This window comes from Protopterus annectens, chromosome 2.part0, assembly GCF_019279795.1.
Source record: "Protopterus annectens isolate FY-2018-M chromosome 2.part0, PAN1.0, whole genome shotgun sequence".
Lineage (NCBI taxonomy): Eukaryota > Metazoa > Chordata > Ceratodontiformes > Protopteridae > Protopterus > Protopterus annectens.
In genome coordinates this window covers 112,825,839-112,847,921 of record NC_056728.1, presented here as the reverse complement: position 1 = coordinate 112,847,921, position 22,083 = coordinate 112,825,839, and the positions used below count along the sequence as shown (strand labels likewise).

Below are 22,083 nucleotides of genomic sequence, written 5' to 3'. Positions count from 1 at the left end.
AATTTAAAATGGGTGGCGAAAGCCAAACACACTCTGGCTAGGCTTATAAATGCCCTAGGGCAGATAGCCTAGTATGAACCTATGAACCTATGAACAACTGATTTAAATATCAAATGATGTGATTTTTTGTTGTCTGATAAAGCGGCAAAATCTGTTGTGAAAGTGCTCACTGTTAAAAGTTATTTTATATTGCATATTTGCTGTGATTCGGTTCTACTATATTTTGTGTTACATTGATTTTTGTGGGTTAGTAGAACCATTTACCTGCACCACATTCTATTTTTACATTGTTAAGCTATTAGCTGATGAAAAACAGACAGTGCCCATTTCTCAAAGCAAACCTTCATATCAAATACATATCCCTTATTCTTTGAGATATCAGGACAATCTCTCTGTTATAAAATAGCATCCCCATTTATACATGGCAGTGGTGAAATAAAATCTTCAGAAAAAGCATCCCTGCCAATTGGGATCACTTGACCCATACATTAAGAGAGAAGGCAAGTATCTTAACTTAAAAAAACAATGCAAAACACTTAACAGTGCTAAAGTTGCAAGTGCTTTTGCTACAATGGTTAAATTACATTTCCTCTTAACAGTTATGCTGCAGTTCCTCTGACCGGCTCAATTTAATTCTTATATAGAATAAGAATATAACAAGTCATGTAAATATGCAAATGTATACATAGTTACTTTATCTCCTTTGACCACAAGTACATTACGAACTATACTACCTAATTTATATTTAAAGAATACTTCTGTTAATGTGTGTAATGATTTTTGTTTATTTAGTAAGGACTTCTGACTCATGCAATGCATTCTTCTTATGTTATGTGTTGCTGTTATTCTATGTATATGTCATAAAGGATGCTTTGTATGTTATCTTATGTAATAAGGACCCATGACATGTGCAGTGGTTTCCTCTTATGGTATATAGTCTGTTTAATTTACTCATGACTTCTGCCTTGTTCCTGGGTCATAACCAAATACTCTCCAAGACTCGGTTCTTCTCTCATTAACAAATAGAATAAATAAAAAGAAACATTTGGTAACAAACAATAGAATTAATTCCAGAACAATATGTTCCAGTTCTGTGGTTCCAAGAAAGTCAGACTACCTTCCCCATGTGAGGCATCGTAGCAGCGAAGGTATTCCTCTCCTAGTTTTGCTCATTTTGAATTTTTCTTGTCTGTGAACGATCGAGTTATATAAATTATGTAGTAATAATCATTCTTATGAATTCTTCTATCATGACGGAAATTGCTGCAAGGGGTTTGAGTTAAACTACATTGTCAGCCTGTATGTGTATCTTTAGTCATGAAAAATAATTACTTAAGAAAACCATGTCTGATGGCAGCCTTTAAACTAGATCACTAAGCACCAATAAGCCAAGATACACACAAAATTTCAAACATCAGTTTTATTACAACCAAAGAAATTCATTAAACACTGCTTCCGCCCATACTGTAAGCTTTTGCAAATCCTTAATTAATCAGCTGTCACAAAAGATGTATGTATAGGTAAGCACATTTAGAACATTTAAAACGTTAATCAGTTATCTCACACACAATTATCTAAGTTTTCATTATGATTTCTTTCATTTATTTAGCACAGCTGACATTGCTTATACAATAGCTAACTTTTATAACATCTGTTAAAATCTGTTAAATAAAAATATCTAGATGAACTAAAAACTGTGTTTTAACTATTCTCAGAATTAAATCTTTCAGCATATTTTTAATCTTGAGATATGGTTGAGAATAATCAGCCTGGAATATCATATTCACTTTTTTTAATTTTATAAATTTTAATGCAACAATCTTCATTTGCACTTTTATAGTATCTCTGAAGATAATTGTCTCACACGAAACAGAAATTTCAAATTGTTCCCTCACTAGGAAACATGTAGTTTAAAAAAATACTTAAGTGAAAACAGAATGAGGTTTGTTTTAAACTTTTTAAGTCTGTTTCAGGATATGATGTCATCCTTACAGGGTTTAAAAAAAACTGGGCTGTTTTAAAATTTGTATCTGATGAAGTCTCTGTAATTTTGGAATATTGAGACGAAAGTGTTTATATATTTTATTGTTTATTAAATAAAAAAACGTGCTTGGTGGTTTTAAGATGTGGTCTGCCTTCTCTATACTAATTTTTGTGGATTTATTTGTTAATTTGTTTGAATCAGTTTGCTCATTTGCTACTGTTATATTAAAAAAAAAATTACACTTTATGCATCGCGCTTAGCTAGGGTTAAACTATTCCCGGTGCCATAAAGTCTGCTCTTCAAATTTTCCCTTAGAACTAGCCAGTTTTTTTAGTTTTAGCACTAAAATCTGTTTCTTTGAGCTCAGCACTTGTTCAGAACTCATTGTAAGCACTAAATAAGCTACAAATTACAAAAGCACTCAACTTTCCTCACTTGTCTAGAGGACAACAGTTTTTAGTACTTAATAAATAAGCACCTATCCAGTATGTCTAGGGGTCAGCTCCCGGTGTTTTCTCCTGTCTACCTGATGAATCTGGGCATCTTGGGGCAATGCAGGAATTGCCTCATGTACACAGACAACCCTATCCTCCCACCACCCAACACTACAACCTGTGAGAGATGCACTTATATAGCCAAACTGGAAGCAAAGCTCTCTTCAACCAAGACTGGACTAGACAGTCAAGAGGAGAACATAAACATTTGCACCACACCACACTCATCACACAGTCCCTCAAAACCTACACCACCAAAACACACACATAGAAACACAAAATATACACCTACATTCGCGGAGGCTCTCAATAAAAATCTGCTCAAGCAACAGTGACCTCCAACGCAGAAATGTAAGCAACCTCCACCCCCCAACACAACCCAAATAACACATAGCCCACAAACTCAGTGTGCCAGTCAACCACAGCCCATAAGGCATAACAATGTACCCTACACTCTAGTCATAGGTGACTCTATAGTCAGGCACACTGATTTTCCACTCACCAGGCTAAACAAGGAGAAGGTTACTGTCAGCTGGCTGTCGGGTGCCAGGATCCGCCACATAATGCATGCACTCAGGTCACTCCACAACAAGTACAAATATGACTTTGTCATTGTCCATATTGGTGTGAATAACCTGAGACATACCTCCCTGGACTACATGAAAAGAGACATGGAGGAGCTCTCCGATCTTGTAACCCAGGCAGGTATGACTCTAGCCCTAAGTAGCATCCTGTCATCACCCAGAATTACACCATAGTACAAGGACAAAATGATTGACTTCAACAATTGGCTAAGCTTCTGGTGTCATTCTAAGGGGATCTAGTATCTGTCTGCCTAGGATGACATGATCGACAGACCACGGTGCTTTGCCAGAGATGGCCTGCACCTGTTGCCCTTGGGATTCTGGATACTGGCTAAGGCTCTTGCCACCCCTATAGTGCCTTTTTTATGCAAGGTTCACATGACAAATTCACCACCTTAACAGGTACAAGCAAGCAAAATCTGAGGGTAATTCTACTCAGTGCTAGAAATCTAAACCTCAAAATTCATTCACTCGAGGCACTCCTTAAAATGGAAAACATCGACATCCGTGCAGTGACAGAGACCTGGTTCAAGGCTCCATGGAGAAGCCCTGCATTACCAAGCTATAATTCATACCACACCTTTCGGCTACCTAACCTGGACCGAAACACTAAAGGTGGAGGCATATCCATATTCATTATGGATATCCACACCTCCGGGCTAGTTGCTCAGCATAATGCATCCGAGACTATCCAAATGCAACTAACTATGGACAAGACCACAATCCAAATTGTAATGTGCTACAGATCCCCCACCATGCTTCAGGATTCCCACTCCTCATTTCTTGATACACTGGAAAATATTAGGGTACAACCTTACACCCTAATAATGGGTGATTTCAACTACATCACCATTAACTGGGAAAACTACTCATGTACCAACTCTTTTGCTCAATGTTTTCTGGAATTCATAAATTCCAATGCCTTGGATCAACTTATCCACACCCCCACCAGAGGCAGCAATATCCTAGACCTGGTCATTACCAACATGGGTGACCACAGACCATAAACTAATCACCCTAGACATCCACATCCTGCCACCACCTCCTATTAAGGAAACCACCGTAAAAAGTTTCTCCAAAGCCAATTTCACGCTTCTTAAGACAGAAGTTGCTAACTTCATGACACCCATGCAGATGAACAATAGAGGTATGACTGCTGAATCCTACACAAATGCACTTTATAAACACTTACACGAGTGCATGGATCGTGCTATCCCTAATAGATCCAAGATGCTATGCTCCAAAAAAAGGAAGCCAATCTGGTGGTCTCCTTCCATAAACAAACTCTACAGCAGAAGAAAGAACCTATTGCAACAAAGAGTAAAATGTCATGATTGGAGGAACTCCTTGGTCAGCTTCAGTAAGAAGCTGAGATCCCTCATAAAATCCTACAAAGCTAGTTATGAAAACAAAATCGCCACTGATTCTAAAGACAAATCCAAAGCATTCCATAGCTATGTCAAGAATCTTAATGGCAACATTCAGATCTGCTCTGAGTTACAGCACAATGGCACTAAATATACAGAACCAACATCCTGGCAGATAGGTTCAGTGCTAACTTTACCCCCCCTCTCACCCCCTAAAGGGCCAATCTCTATACCCGGAAGAATGCAAAGTTCCTGTAATCACGGCTGCACAGGTAAAAATCACACGCTACAAAGCCAAGAACACAGCATCCATGGGACCTGACAACATCCCAGGCTGTGTTCTACATGAACTGCAGAATGAACTGGCACCCCACCTAAGCACCATGTTCAATCATAGCCTCACGTCAGGCTTTGTGCCCACTGAATGGTGCACAGCAACAATTATCCCACTCCACAAAGGAGGAGCCACCATGGACCCTGGGAACTACCGTTCCATTAACCTAACGAGCCTGGTTTGCAAGGCCATGGAATGTATCATCATGGATCTTATAAACAAAGACAGTGGCAATCTCCAAATTTGGACCTCACCCAGTTCGGGTTTGTAAAAGGCATATCATGTCTCCTAAACCTGAAAGACTTCTTTGAAGCAGTCACCAAAGCCTTAGATGAGGGTAAGGTGGTTCACACAGCCTGTCTAGATCTTGCCAAGGCATTTGACATCATCCCCCCCTCTGGAATTATAGATAAACTCAGTAAACTAGGTATAAATCCCTATGTCATAAGATGGGTTGCCAACTGGCTAACTGACAGAACACACATTGTGAAAGTAACAGACTCCAAATCTGACTTCAGATCAGTGACAAATGGAGTACCACAGGATTCAGTCCTAGGTCCTCTCCTGTTTGGTATCTACTTTTCTGAAGTACAGGCTAACAAAGACGGCCTTTGGCTAATGAAGTTCACAGATGACTGCAAACTAGGAGCCATGATCGAAACTTCTAATGATGTGGGCATCCTACAAAAGGGCCTCATGGAAACAGATGCCTGGTGTTTAAGCCATGGCCTCAAGCTCAATGCCAAAAAGTGCATTGTCATCCCCTTTGGTAAAAACTTTGTACCCATGAACTACCACATAGGTGGTAGCCTGCTTAACACTGAAAGTGTGATAAGAGACCTTGGGACACAGGTGGACAGTAGTCTCTCCTTTGATAGTCACATTGCCACAGTAGTCAAGAAATCCTTCTACATAGCATACCTCATCATAAAAGGTTTTTCATCCTGGAAAAAAGAGGTCATTGTTCCCCTCTACTCGTCACTCATTAGACCCATTATAGAGTACAATGACCCTTTTGGTATGTACCTCACAAGACATCTACAACAACTGGAAAGGCCACAGAAATATCTCACAAAGAGGATTACCAGCCTCAAACAGATGCCCTATGCAGACCGTCTCAAAAAACTCCAGCTTTACTCCGTCGCATATCGCCTACTCAGAGGCGATTTCTGTCTAACATACAAAGCTATGTCAAACCCAGAGCTGTTGGACATTCTCCACTTAAAGAAATCCCTCCGAGCTACACGCTCTAGGGACCTTAACCTTGTCACCACAATAAATAGAACACGCTGGAGGGATAGATTCCTATCCCAGAGATTTCCCATGCTCTGGAACAAACTACCTATCTATATCAAACAAAGCTCTTCATTAGCACTCTTCAAGAAAAATCTTGATGATTGGATGGGAAATAGGAAATTCACCCCAGGGATCACCTCTGTGGCTCTGCTCAACAGGGGCACGGGAAAACCATTTTCTTGGGTGGTGAAAGCCAGGGTACCTTTTTGGCTAGACTTATATAGGCCCTAGGGCTAATAGCCTAGTACCTACCTTTGAACTTATGAACATGACTTGAATAACTTATTACAACATTCCTTGTATGCATATGGTTTTAAAACTGGTTAATTTATAGATTACTTGAATGACTTACTACAACATTCCTTTTATGCATATGGGTTCAGAACTGGTTAATTTATAGATGACTTGAATGACTTATTATATTTATTTATTTTCTCTTTGTCGACAGGGTTAGATCTACTAGGCTGTTGTACTCCTTTTAAAGGTGACTCAAGGTGGTATTTATACTGCCTAGGGAAAATTTGGCAAGGACACTGAGAAACTTCCTTTACTATGTTTTTGGATAAGTGCTGCGGGATCCTTTGTGTCACCTATGCTACCACCAGCTCAAGAAGATGGAACCTCGGTTTAATTTCTCATTCAATGGACAGCATACTGAAGAGTCCAACATCAACCTTATACTGAAAAGCAGTATCAGTACTGCAAAATTAATCCAAGTACCTGCTGGGGGAGTAGCCTTCAGATCTTCCAGCAACAAAGGTGAGTGGGCTACCCGATATCTATTATTAAACTAGGAATTAAAATAACATGTTAGGCTGGCTACATAAATTGTGCAGAGGAATAAATAATCCTTTTTCTTTAAAGCTACAACAATGAAAGTAATCTTTGCCTCACTAATAAATTGTTTAAGTGAGTGTGGAAGATAATGGATTAAGAATTATAGATAATATAGGCATCTTAGACTTCCAATCTAGACATTACAGTAAAAGAACAGTAACTTAGGCTTGGTTATATTTTTTATTCACACTGCCAAGTCAAAGCATACTAGCATGACTCTGGCTTAACCCAGGTATATAAGAATTATTTTTCTCACATTTAATGGAAAGACATCAAATGACTTTATGAACCAATGTGCAGATTTATTGAAATGATTCAGGAGCAAAATAATCAAGCTGTGTTCTTGATGTGTCAATAACAGTGCAGAACTTTCAGAATCTATATTTTTAATCTAAGGCAGGATTGCAAATATATTAAATTATAAGAAATTCTATCTATAGTGAATTTCTGCAATTAAGAAAATGGGAGCTTAGCTAATAAAATAAGCCAAACAAACCAACGCAAGCAATGTGATCACTAAATGCTCAATGCAAGTAAGATACAATACAGAAGATTACATGTCCAATGTATCCAGTCTCTCCCACCAATGTATCCAACCCCTCCCACCAATGTGGAAAGGACAAACAACAACAATCAAGGATAGCACAGATACGGACTCTTGCAAGGAAAACACTCCTTGTGGGACTTCCCAAGCTATGGACTTCTGATCTGCACTACCCGATAGTCAGTTTTCCCTTGAGTGCAGTATATTCCTTCCCATTTTTCCTAATCATCAAAATAAAGTACAGGATTCTAAATGCTTTTATTGAGCATATCTTTTATTTATCAAATGGATGAGAACTCAGTGTGATACAAGCACTTATCTACATGATAAATAAAAGATATGTTTAATAAAAAAAAACATGCAGAATCCAATGCTTTATTTTGATGACTGGGAAGAACCGGAATTATCTATTATATAGCACAGGTCAGACTTCCAGACCTCCGGAACACCTATGAGGAGCATTGTCCTTGTAAAAGTCCTTCGCTGGGCCATCCTTGCTTTTTGTTAAATGGTCAGTGCAAACACAAATAAGGTAGCAATAGAGAAATTGTGGGCATATGAACTATTTCATAACTGAAACATTTACAGTTACTCTAAGGGATGCAAGCAAATGCAAAGACAGAGAAAACAATCAAAATACATTACCATATGAGATTTTATTCAAAACTGTAAGTTTGAAGAAAGGAAGTGGTGAGAGCTTGTAGCTAGTAAGGTAGGGAGTGACATTCTGAAAGAAGGCTAAAAAGTGAATAGGTAAGAGAATAGTTTAATTAAGCTAGTGATGCAATGCACCTCTCTTGGTAGATAAAATGATGCCTGCCAAGTATGGTAAATGACAGGCCAAAGATCAGGCTGCAACCAGGTGACAGAGAGGGACACAGGGGCAAAAAAGGTAGGAACAATGAGGCCTTCTGGGCCACAATGACTCTCAACAAGAAGACATCTTGCAACAATGCGGCAATGTTGCAGATGAGCGCAGGAGATAAAATAGTATTTGTTGTTGCTGTCATAGGAATCTCCACAGCTTATGAGTGAAAGTGGGATATACTGCTCCCAAGTTACAGACTATAAAGGAAGGAGATGTGGGAAGTATATGAGATAGTGGTGCTGTATATCAAATCAGGTATCAGCAGTGCCACTGGCAAAAGACAGGTCAAGGAAGAAGACCCACTATCAGCACCAGACGTGGACAAAATGGAAGTTAATTACTGTGCCCCCAGTGACCCATGTTCATTTAGTAGCACAATGGCCAGATAGGCCACGGGGGGGGGGGGTGTCAGTGAGTGACTGACAATGACTCAGTCATCATGGGGTGAGGGAAGCAGCCTAAGTTTGCTATAATCAAGAAGTGCTATGAGCATGGCAAGCAACATACTGCACTATCGGTATGCCTGTTAGGCAGGAGGTTGTGCTTACATGGAAGTGCACTTCACCTAAGGTCAGCAACTGCAGAGCTCATAAGGCTGCTGTATGGAGCCCCCCGACCCACATTAGTAGTTGTTCCTGGATCTGTAGTGGTAGGGAGTTTTAGCATTTTTTATTTTTTTTATTTTTTGCTGTTGTTGTTGGCTTATACTGTTTCCATTTTCAATGAGAGTTTGTTTTGTGGCCCTCGAAATCCTGATCACAAACCTTAAACACCATCAATAAGCAGTTGAAATCATCCACATTATGTTGATCCTCTTGGTTGTGGTGAATTTGGGTTGATATCATCCTACTTCAGAAAACAGTCCTGTTTTATGACTGAGCTATGATTTGGATTGTCTACAGGGTTTACTATTACAATGTCTCACTGAGCATATAACATTACTGTTAAAGTGAAAATATAAAATTATATTTTTGTAGTCCTTTGTAAAACTGTGGTCCTGGTACCCTCGCTACTGTGCCACGGAATGTAATGTATAAATGTGGTCCTGGTACCCTCACTACTGTGCCACGGAATGTAATGTAAAACTGTGGTCCTGGTGCACTCACTACTGTGCCACGTAATTTACATTCCTATATGTATATACAACTGAAATTCAGAAGTATGGTAATTTATATGTATGTGTATCCAAAATCTAGCAGAATGGAAGACGTGCAGAGCATAAGAATTTTTAACTTTTACTTACTCTTTATTTCAGCTCACACTTTTGCTGTTAACTTGTATCTTAGCAAATCCTGCACATATGGCATCAGGGTTGAGCCACAGCTGTGAAAGTCACAACATTTGATGTAAATACAAAAATTTTATGAATCAATTTGTATAAGTTGCAACCATTTTATTGGTCCCATTGTCCTGACAATGTGAACATATTCATAGATTATATATACCTTTGCAGTCAAAGAAAAAGTAAAAACACTAAAATAAATAAATAACTACAGCAATGATGATGTTCTTTAAGTCAATTCTATGAACATGAATCGTGCATGCAGACTTCTATAAAAGAATGTATTCTTGACAGTCATGTAGCCTAGATGACACAGCCTTAATTACCATCCCTGGATCTGAAGGGGCAAATGCAAAGTGAAACAGCATTGACCAAGCACTAGCCAACTCATCTCTCCCTCTCTAGCTCTCCCTGGAGGGTGAATAGTAAGGAAAATAATGTTGGTGGGAGGAATGTCCATAGCCTGTCTCTGAGGAGACCAGGCGAGGCAGTGAGGCACAAGCACTTAGCAAGTGGGCAGAAGTGTAAGAGGTATGCATAGCAGCAAAGGTTGGATATTCCAGCAGGTAATGTCCCCAGTGCATACCCACACAGATGTATATGTATTCCAGCACATGCGTGGAGTTCCCAAACATAAACTTATAGGCTATCAGCAAGCTGAAGGATGATGGCCAATGTGCATCTTCATCTCTCCCTGATCATGGGGATTTTAAAGCCTGATGACTGAGGTCATCTCATATGCTGAGACATTCTGAGAAAGGGCCTCATCAGGTTGCTTCTTACAGTGGTGGCCCAAGCAAGGGGTCTGAATCCTGCCACAGCTGGCCCTGATAAGCCAGTCTTCAAGCAAGGAAAAAGACAGTTGAAAAAACATGCATCAAGAATTCCATTTTCACATAACTCTTCCTTCTGCTGGAAGTTGTCCTTGTTTTACTTGCCGACTTGTGTGCTACAGACTACTCTAGACTGAATATTCGGAGAGGAAATGCTTGTTATACATGGTAATGCCGTGTTAAGGGTTGTAATTAGTGGCTCACAAAAAATCAGCACAGTAAGATTCATACTTACATTTGTGTTTCTCCTGGATTTTACATACGTGCTTATACATGGAACAAGTTCTTTGGACACACATCTTTCATGTACAGTATATCTGCAAACTAAAATAAACAATGGAATGAAACATATTAGACTGAGGTCAGAAAAAATGGTTCATTGCTTCACTGAATTAAATGGAACATACTATTAAACATTTTGTTCAAAGATCATAACAAATGAGATATTAAAGAAAAGGCATCTGTCAGTAGATAGCTATTTGTGTTTAACATGCATTTTTCACCAGTAAACTCAGCCTTTGAAAAGCTAAAAGTAACAAGAGTCCTTCGACCTTGAAATAAGATAGCAGCTATTTAAGTTTCTAAATGCATTTTCTGCTCCAAGACTGTAGAACAAATGTAGAAGATTTATAAAAGAGATTGCTATGGTACAGCATTATGCTCAGTTTCATGTAATAGATCTGGGTTTATTCCTTTGCCAAGTTAGTAGCGACGGAGTAAGAACTCAGACTGTTGCTGCTACACCCGAGGTGATGGTGTCGATTGCCAAGCCCATGTTATGGCCAGAATTAGTTCTACCTACTGAGCAACTAACCAGGAAGGAAGACCTTGAAGGTGATATCATGGCTTTAAAATTGTATGCCAGCCAGGAAGGCTGGAATGGAGAAATTGGTCCAATATTTTCTCAGCCCAGTCAACTGACAAGCATTTAAAACCCTTCAAAATCATGTAAAGGACTGAATATGTGGAATATAAGAAAGGGAAAGAAAGGCCTGTAAGCCTAAGCTGATGTTACCCTTGGGACACAAGTTCAAACATTTCATCGCTGGATAGTTTTGACTGTCAAAAATTTTGATTTAAAAAAATGTAGATTAACTATGGTTAGAGCCTGAGGAACAACATATTAAAAATGAAATGTATATATTTATTTGTGTATATGCTTTGTTTGTTATCTGAGTGGGTAGGGTGGTATAAGACCCTTTTCAACCACTACCTTGGTCGCATGAAGACAATTGCCTGTGTGCTACTGTCTGAGACATTAAGTAATATTATTACAATTAATTGCATAACAGAACATGTAATAATTTGATAAGGAATTGTAACTCATATATACATAACATATGGGTTTATATGACTTTGTTGAGTTTCTGAAAACTCAAAATAAAAAAAAAAATCTATGTTTGTGCAGGGGGCAAGACTCCCCTGTATCCCCCATGTTGGGCTGTGCCCTGCACACCCCAGCAAATTATATATAAAAACTACAGTGGGGAAAAGTGTAAATTCCACATTTGAAGCAGTTCTATGTAGATCATGGAACAGTGGGGATCTGGGAATTTACCCTTTTCCCCACTGCAATGCAATCTTGTAGCTGGTATATATAATTTGCAGGGGTTGTGGGGGGGGGGTGCAGGGGGTGCTTTCCCACATAAAAAAAATATAGATTTTTTTTTCTATTTTGAATTTTCAGAAACTCAATCATAAGGTCTCGACCACATGAATTTTGAGTTTCAGAAAACTCAATGAAGTCATGCAAACCCATAATACATATATATATATATATCTATATATATATTTATATATATATATATATATATATATATATATATACACATATATGTGTGAGTGTGCACACACACACACAGAGACACACACACGCACACACACAAACACACACACACACACACACACACACACACACACACACACACACACACACACACACACACACACACACACACACACACACACACACACACACACACACACAGAAATATATGGATTTGTGACATTCCATTGAAAATCGGGTTCCTATTATGTTATCGAAGTTCTGAAACTTCGAATACCATAAGGTTGAACCCTTATCTTCGAAGAGTCAGAACTTCGATAACAGTAAAAAAAAAAAAATAAAAACAAACACCAATAAATAAAGTATTACAAGCAGGGAGACAAGCCCCCCTGCACCCCCCACACCCCCTGCTCTTTAAATATATCAACTCCGAGATCGCACAACAGTGGTGTAACGGGAAATCTTTCCTTTCCGCACTGTATTGTGATCTTGGAGTTGGTATATTTAAAGAGCAGGGGGTGTGGAGGGTGCAGGCGGGCTTGTCCCCCTGCTTGCAACAGTTAGGTAGGTTTTAGGGTTTGTATTTGTTTAATTCTTTGCATTCGAATTCCTGAAACTTCAAACATCGGAGTTTGATGTTTTCAAGTTCGAAGTTTCAAGGATTCGACAACATAATAGGAACCCTTGCAAATCACATAACCAAACCCATAATTTTTGAACATCTAGTGTTCGAAAAAAGATTACAATTCTTTAGGGTTGGGGGTGGCAAACAGCTCCCACCATGATAACTAACTAGGAGATTGCGCTACAGTAGGGAAAGTGTAAATTTCTCAAACCTAGCTGCTCTACAATCTCACTGAAAAAAGGCAGTACTGCTAGATCAGGTGAGTTTCAATCAGCTTTACCATCTTTTTTGCAGTTTGATGTAAATAAAAGAAAACATCAAACATAGGTATCCCATCTATCTCATATATATATATATATATATATATATATATATATATATGTATCTATATATATATATATATATATATATATATATATATGTATCTATATATATATATATATATATATATATATATATATATATATATATGTATATACACACACACACACACACACACACACACACACACACACACACACACATACACACACACACACACACACACACACACACACACACACACGTACACATACATACATAAATGATGCTTATAAAAACATATGAATGATTAGCATGATAAAGAAGCAAATTAGCTATATGGGTTATTTCCTGCATAGGATATAACAGCCAGCCAGCTTCCAAAGTTTCAGGGCACCTACCACACGGCCAAGCCATCAGTCAGCTTGAGGTGAGCTGACTAAAAAGACTTGTTTGGGCTCCACCCTTCAGAGCTTTCATGCCAACAGACAAAGGGAGGCTGAGCCTAAAGGGAATTAAACCCCTATCATCCAGGAAGTCAATTAAAGTTGATTAATGATAGAGTGTATCAAACATCCCTGTTCTTATGTGAGTAGATGCAGTCTGTAAGAAAGCTTGTGGTGATTGCCCCTGGCTGCTTTCATAAGAAGAACCACAGCTGCCTGCGCTAGAAGGAAGTCACCACAATGATCTTGAGGCATTCCTTATTAATCTTCAGAAGTGACCTAGTTGTCAGTGGAAATGGTGGAAAAACATAGAGGAACAGTCCTGTCCAAGGAAAAGAAAATGCATCCGTCTTCCAGAACATCTTGCATACAATCCTGGAACAGAATCTTGCCAGCTTATTGTTCAGAGAGGAGGCAAATAGATCTACTTGAGGAACTCTCCACAAATAGATCAAATCTTGGAAGACACCTGATCTAGTTTCTATTTGTGAGGGTCTGCCTTTGTCATGCTGCCCTTGTCTACCACACAGTTTTGCTCTGATGGACTATAGAATGCCTGCAGTGGGAATTGTGCTGTGAAGCTCTATCCCAAGCTGACATGGCTAGTCTACAAATGGAGCATGACCTGGTTCCTGCTTGTTTGCTGATGTGTCACATGACTGTGGTATTCTCCATAACCTGAATTTGTTCAGTCCCTTGATCAGGCAAGCATCTCTTTTATATTTATCTGTTGCATTTGTCCTCAGTGTCCCTCACCCCCTGCACCTTTATCCCTCTTGAAACTGCTCCCCAAGCAAAGTCCGAGTCATCTCTGGTGATGGACTGCTATACAACAATGAAGAAGGGGAGACCAACATTTAAGGATATTTGCTGTCTCTACCAATTGATTTCTCTTCTGACAAATCCCAGTACTGGAATTTGAAAAGAAAAAAGGGTGTTGGTGCTGGGATCAAAGAGACTTGAGATACCATTGTATCTTTTCTCATGTGGAGTCTTGCCAGGGTATCATGAGAATCATAGATGCCATGAGATCCAAAATCCTGATGTATTCCCTCTCAGTAACCAAAGTCTGAGTGGAAATAGATCTAAGTAGACATCTATTCTTCCCATGGAAGAGAAGGTCTTTGAAATGATGTGTCTAGTCACCATCCCATGAACGCAATGTTGTGTGAGGGAGTCAAGAAAGACTTTTGAATGTTCTCTTACAATCCCAACTTGTGTAAGAGGTCTCATATCTACGAGAGAGATTTCTGACACTTGGAAAAAGGCTATGCAAAGATAAGCATGTTGTGAAAATATTGCAAAATGTGGATACCCTGCAACCTGCAATCAGCTATAACGGGAGCTAAACACTTTGTGAACACTCTTGGTGTAGTGGTTAGTCCAAAGGGTAGTCCAAAGGGTAAGGGAGAGAACTGATAATGTGATCCAGATACACAAATGTTTAAGAAATATCTGAATTCTGGATGAATATTAACATGATGATAAGATTCTTTTAAGTCTAGTGTTACCAGGCAACATGAAAGAGGAAGAAGAGGTAATAGGATGTGAAATGACACCATTTTGAATTTGGGCACTGTCACAAACAGGCTTGGGAAAGAAATATCCAGAGCTGGTCTCCAAACATTCTCTTTCTTTAACACTAAGAAAAGCTTGAATAATATCCCTTCCCCACCTGGGAAGGAGGAACGAGTTTTATCACTCCTTGGAATTGTATGTGATGAAGAACAAGTGAAAACAAGAGAGTCTGATCTGGATGGTGAGCAATGACTCCCTGGAGAGGAGGAATTTCCTCCCACTGCCATCTGTAACCTTGATAAATGATTTTCAGAACCCATTTATATGAAACAATTTACTAACAAATAGAAAAACAGAGATTCTGACTTTCTGGAAGAAAAACAGGGGCCAGGGTGGGAGGGAATCACAAAATCTCATTCAGACATGTTGGACTGCCCTTGATTTTAGGAGGTTCAAGATTGGTATTTGGAATTCCCTTGAACTCCTTTAACAAGTTGGAAGAGAAGGGCTGGAAAATCTTAAAGCCAGATTTCAAAAGAGCTGCTCTCAGTGTATTGTGTATCTGAGGTGCTAGAGTGTGTCATTAGAATTTCCTTTGTTTTTTTATTTGCCTTTTTGTTTTTTTTTGTATTGCTGTCAGTGAAAGTCTGCCCTGATTCTGAAAGACCTGCTCTCAGTCTAAGTGACTTACTTCAGTGTAAGGCCTGTCTATAAACAGGCTTACTAAAGGGACCAGATTCCAAAACATGTACTCTCAGCCTGATCTCAGTATAAGTGGTCACTTACTCTGAGAGCAAGCCTTTAGGAATCGGGGCCATAGACATTGCCTGGATCAGGTAGCCCCTTCCTTCACTCTATTTGATCACCTGTCCAGCAGAGGGGGCCAAACACTAAAACTCTATCCAAGGGAGAAGTTAAAATCTCACTTTTATCATCATCTGGGAGGTTCTGAAGGTGCAATCATGCAAACCACCTCCTCAAAACAATACCACTAGCCACAGGCCTGGAAGAAGTATCACAATAGTCATACACACACTGTAAACAAGGAGTAGTGACTTGTGCAATAGAATAAACTAAGTTATTTAAAGGAGATTTTTCTTACAAGAAGAAAATGCAAATAAAACATTCCTCATACCTTCACAATTAGTCAGAAGAGACTTTAACATACAGACCTCACAATTCAAAATTCTAAAAATCAAAGTCACAGAAGCATGCACTTTTTTCTCATACTTATAAATCATTTCCCCATTCTTATCAAAAAGAGTAGGACTGCAATTAACTAAAGGCTTAACAGCAGTAGGATTGATTAACTGTAGCTGCTAGTTCAGGTTTGGGACAAGGCAAAAATGGTGTCTCTTTCCCTGGTAAAACAAGGCACAAAAGCCGGTAAAACGTAAAGGTCTTTAAACAACACCTTTTTTTAACAAAAAAGTGGTTTGAGTTACTATAAAGAACTTTTAAACTGACAGGAAACATGAGCGCTCTTTTTTTCTGTTAGTTTAAAAGTTCTTTATAGTATTTGAAACCACTTTTTTTCAGTAGGTAAACTGTGTTTATTTTACTTTCTGGAGCTGGTAAAGTATTTAAAGTGGTTTATACTTTATTTTTAATGTGAAAAAAACAAGTGTCATTTAAAGACTTTTAAGGCATTACGTATTAATACAGGACAACCTGACATGTAAAATATAGTCATTACATGGAATGACATGGTCTCTTTAAGTAGCATTTTAAAACTATGGGTAGCTAAGTTATAAAATACACAAAATGTATTTTGGATTCATTTAATTAGAAGGTAATAATGTAAGGATTTTGAAGTATTAATTTGTGGTTTTATTATGCACATTTATTTATAATTGTTTTTAACTGTGACTTCTCAATTGATGTGTCACATGATTCAAATGTACTACAGGATGGAAAGCACTTAAAACTTTCATTCAACTCATTTGTTATTATTACACCTAGCATTCTTGGGTATTTTTAAATATTTTAAGGTGCACTTTCATCAGTAATGGCATTTACCCTATTTCTCATAGGTTCATAGGTGCTTTCTAGGCTAATGAACACATGGGCCTTTTAAAAACTAGCCATGCATCCCAAATATATGACAAGTTTGATACCCTTGATAAGTGTAAGCATGGGCCTGGGAGATGAGCCATTTACTGGTTGCCTGTGTACATTAGAGACACAGGTGCCAAACCAGGGATGAATTTCTGGTATCCCATCCAATTGTCCAAGTTGTACTTGAATTCAGTTAGAGAGGAACTCTGCTTCACATGAATGGGGAGCCTGTTCCATAAATGGGGTAGTCTCTGGGATACATACCTATCTCTCCAGCAGGTCCTATTTATATCACAGGCAAGGTTTAAGTCTTTAGAATAGGTAATTCTGGTGCTGTTTGTTTTGTGGATATGCAGGAGGTCCATCAGAGTGGAGTCTGACAATGCCCTGTATACCAGGCATAGATCTCCCCTCAAAAGCCTGTAGGAGACAGAATACAGGGATAGGGCCTTGAGGTGGTCTGAAAAGGACATATTACTTACACCCTGTATTATTTTAGTGAGGAACCTCTTGCTTTCTTTTTTGTGGTTACTGGTACAGCAGGGTTGTTCTCTTCTGGAAAGTTTTAACTGTGATACTAACAGCACTTGCCATGTCAGTGAAGATTCATTTATGGGAAGTTTACCCTGTGGTGAACAAGCGAGTGGAATCAGAGAGTTGGGAGCTACCAATTCTATTGTGAATGAGGCTGTCTAATCCTTTACATGCTGTTTAACTCAGTTGAAGCAGGGTCTAACTCCCATTATTGCCGGTTTGAATAGGAAGAGTTGCACCATGGTGGTCTGACAAATTCACACCTCTTGCTTAGTCTTAACCACTCAACATGAGAAGCTACAAAGCAGGATTCCACTGCTGGAATGGTTTGTCCAAGGGTTATGATGTCACTTTCATGGAAATTGCTGTGAGAACAGAAGAGATGGCATTGAGGCAGTCATTCAGTTTGGTAACTGTGCAAATGAAGGCAACCCTAGTAATTTTGATTTTATGACCTGGCTGAATACTATGAATTTACAAACAACAAATGTAGATGATACTTGAACTGTTAATGTCTCATTTAACGATTAGTTGAGATGCTTTGAAAGTAAGTTAGCCAAGTTTAAAACTTTGCAACTTGATAACAGTTATCTCAAAGAAGGTATATCTAAATGGCATGTATCAAGGGGCCTTATGGTATGAAAGATATCAAATGGCATTGATAAAGACATTGAACTTTACTAGCCTTTGCTACCTATTTTCAATGACTGTCGGTATCGTGTTATGGATACTGTGATATGTTTTAACGAGAAGACAATGACTGTGCTCTTGAATGATATTCAGAGACTTGATGCTTCATTGAAAAATGTCTTGTTATTTACTGATAGTCTCATAAATATTACCAAACAATAAAACTGAAAAAACTAAAGTCAGGAAGTGTAATAAGTTAAAAAGAGATGAGATGGAATACATAAAGGGTACAGCTTATCCCAGACCTCATTTATTAGTCGAATTTAGTCGAAAGTTTGCTTGTTTGTTTGTTTAATTGAACTGTGGAGGCTGCCCACTAAAGTGTACTAGCCTGTGTAACTAATTTATCACTGTCTCTGCATTTTCTGTGTATTTCTGCAAAAAAAACAAAAAATAATCCTTGTTTTCCCGCCTTTCTCGACTAGTTTAGACCAGTATACAGGCATTGCTGTATTCTGGGCTGTGGTGCAGTTCCTGTGTTGTCCATTACCTTACTTGGATAAAAGGAAGTTTCTTTGCTCACCAGTGGGAGTGGGGAGCCTTGAGCAGCCTACCTATCCTTGGGGGAAGTGACCTCAGCACAAGAAGCTGTTAGTAATTGGTTGTTTGGGACCATTCCTAGCTCTTTTGTAGTTCACTGCTTAAAATCCGCGTTTGCACGGCTTTGCGTGGTCGTGCGGTTAAACAAGGTTAAACTTTTTCTGGCTCCGCCAAGTCTGCTCTTCAATTTTTCCCTTAGAACTGTTCTACTTGCAATCTAAACAGCCTATACTCTATCTGAAAAGCTCAGCACTTGCTCCTAAAGCATTTTGTATACAGGTAAAGCACTCTTAAACAAACGAAAAGTACTTCCTTCACCTAAATTCCCTTGAGTACCCATTTCCCTGTAGGTCCTTTCTGACTCAGTTACACAGCAATCTTTTTCACTATTTCTAGCATGTCGAAGGGTCAGTTACTAGCGTCCTCTCCTGTTCAGCTGGTGAATCTGGGAATGTTGAGGCAATGTTACAATTGCCTCATGTACACAGACAACCCTCTCCTCCTCCCAACAAATACAAATATATGCGAGAGATGCAACTATATAGCCAAACTGGAGGCTGAGCTCTCTCAATTCAGTACTGGCAAGACCAGTCAGGAGGAGAAGGTAACCACGCACACCACAAACCCAGTCTCACATAGAACTATCACAACTACAAACCAAGCACATAAACACACAAAAACATACTCGGAGGCGCTGATTAAAAATCTACCAAAACAACAGAGGCCTCCAAAGCAGACACCCAAGCAACCACCACCTCAAGACATAGCAAATGCAACACATAGTTCACAAAGTCAGTGTGCTAAACAGTCACAGCCCTTAAGGCCAAACAACATGCCAGACACACTTGTAATAGGTGACTCCATAGTCAGGCACACTGACGTCCCGCTCACCAGACTGAACAAGGAGAGGGTCACAGCAAGCTGCCTGTCGGGAGCTAGAATCCGCCACATAACACAAGCACTCAGGTCACTCCACAGCAAGTACAAATATGACTCAGTCATTGTACATGCAGGTGTGAACGACCTGAGACGTACCTCCCTGGACTACATGAAAAGAGACATAGAGGAGCTCTCTGATTATGTAGCCCAGGCCGGTATGACCCTGACCCTGAGCAGCATCTTATCCTCACCAAGAATGATGCCACAGTACAAAGACAAAATGATCAGTTTTAACAATTGGCTTAATTACTGGTGTCATTCTAAGGGGATCCAGTGTCTGTCTGCTTGGGATGACATGCTTGACAAGCCACGCTGCTTCACAAGGGATGGTTTGCACCTGTCACCCCTGGGCTTCCGGATATTGGCCAAGGCTCTTGCCACCCCCATAGTGCCTTTTTTAGGCAAGGCTCAAATGACAAACCTACCTCCCTAGAAAACACAAGTGGACAAAAACTAAGGGTCTAAAACTAAGAAGTCTAAACCTCAAGATGCACGCCCTCGAAGCCCTCCTCAGTATGGAGAACATCGATGTCTGTACAGTGACTGAAACCTGGTTCAAGGCTCCTGACAGCACCCCAGCACTATCAGGTTTTACCTCATATCATGCTTTCCGGCCCCAAAACTTGGACAGAACCACAAAAGGAGGGGGAGTATCCATTTTCATCAAAGATACCCACACCTCCAGGTTAGTGGCAACGCATGAAGCATCGGAGACTATCCAGGTGCAACTAACCATAGGCAAAACTGCCTTACAGTTTGTAGCATGCTACAGACCACCCTCTCAAACTCAGGAACCCCACACAGCCTTCCTGAAGACACTGGAGAGTATGAATGTCTCTCCAAATACCATCATTTTGGGAGACTTCAACTACCCAAACATAGACTGGGAACATTACTCAAGCCCCAACACCCTAGCCCAAAGGTTCTTAGAATTCATAAACTCAAATGCAATGGAACAACTAGTCACCATTCCCACAAGAGGAGACAATATACTAGACCTGATCATCACAAACATGGGGACAAAATGCTCCACACCGGAAGTACATCCCTCTTTGGTAAGATCAGACCATAAATTAATCTCACTGGAAATCCACATCCCCCCCCCCCCCCCCCCACAAAAAACCACAGTGAAGAACTTCTCAAAAGCAAACTTCACACTTCTTAAGACTGAAGTGGTATCTTTCAAGGCCCCTGGGCCAGTGGAAACCACAACCCACACTGCTGAATCCTTTGCAAATGCCTTCTATGGGCACCTTCAAGAATGCATGGATCATGCAATCCCAAATAAAACCAAGACCCATTCCCCCAAAGGCAGGCGACCGGTCTGGTGGACCCCAGCCATAAACAAACTTTACAACAGAAGGAGGAAGCTACTACATGACAGAGCAAAATCCCTAAAAGGAAAGGCATCTCTGATCAGTACTAGCAAAAAACTATGATCACTCATAAAATCATCCAAGGCCAACTTTGAGAGAAAAATCGCAAATGACACAAAAGACAATCACAATGCCTTCTTTAGCTATGTTAGAAACCTGGGTGGAAACTCCCAGATATGCTCAGAGTTAGTCCAAAATGACACAAAATACACTGAACCCACTGACATTGCCAACATTCTGGCAGACAGGTTCAGTGCAAATTTCTCCTCCCCCTCCCCCCCAAAAGGAGAAATAACTATCCCAGCAGAGTGTAGCCTCCCTAACATCTCAGATGCCCAGGTGAGAGCCGCCCTCTCTAAAGCTAAAAACACAGCATCAATGGGACCGGATGGTGTCCCGGGCTGTGTGCTACATGAACTCCAAGAGGAACTAAACCCACACATAAGGCTGCTGTTTAATCTTAGCCTTACCACAGGATACGTACCCAAAGAGTGGCGTACGGCAACAGTGGTCCCACTTCACAAAGGTGGTGCTTCTACGGACCCTGGAAATTACCGCTCCATAAGCCTGACGAGCCTGGTCTGCAAAGCTATGGAGAGGATTATTATGGAACTCATAAACAAAGACATTGGGGACCTACAGACATTGGATCCTACCCAATTTGGCTTTGTCAAGGGCAGATCCTGCCTTTTGAACTTGGTCGACTTTTTTGAAACAGTCACTAAGGCCATTGATGAGGGTAAGGCAGTTCACACAGCCTACCTTGACCTTGCAAAAGCCTTTGACACAATACCCCACTTGGGCATCATAGACAAACTCACCAGCTTAAATGTAAACCCATATGTCAC

The 22,083-nt window shown here is 39.8% G+C and overlaps 1 protein-coding gene across 3 annotated transcripts in view; it reads right to left on the bottom strand.

Moving 5' to 3' along the window:
* Positions 1-22,083, bottom strand: part of LOC122792986 (diacylglycerol kinase beta-like) — a 4,078,579-nt gene that overhangs the window by 2,064,161 nt on the left and 1,992,335 nt on the right. For all 3 annotated transcript variants that reach the window (XM_044060599.1, XM_044060600.1, XM_044060601.1), the window contains one exon: positions 10,659-10,747. In XM_044060599.1, the coding sequence (XP_043916534.1) occupies positions 10,659-10,747 (89 nt within the window). The remainder of the gene's footprint in view (positions 1-10,658; positions 10,748-22,083) is intronic.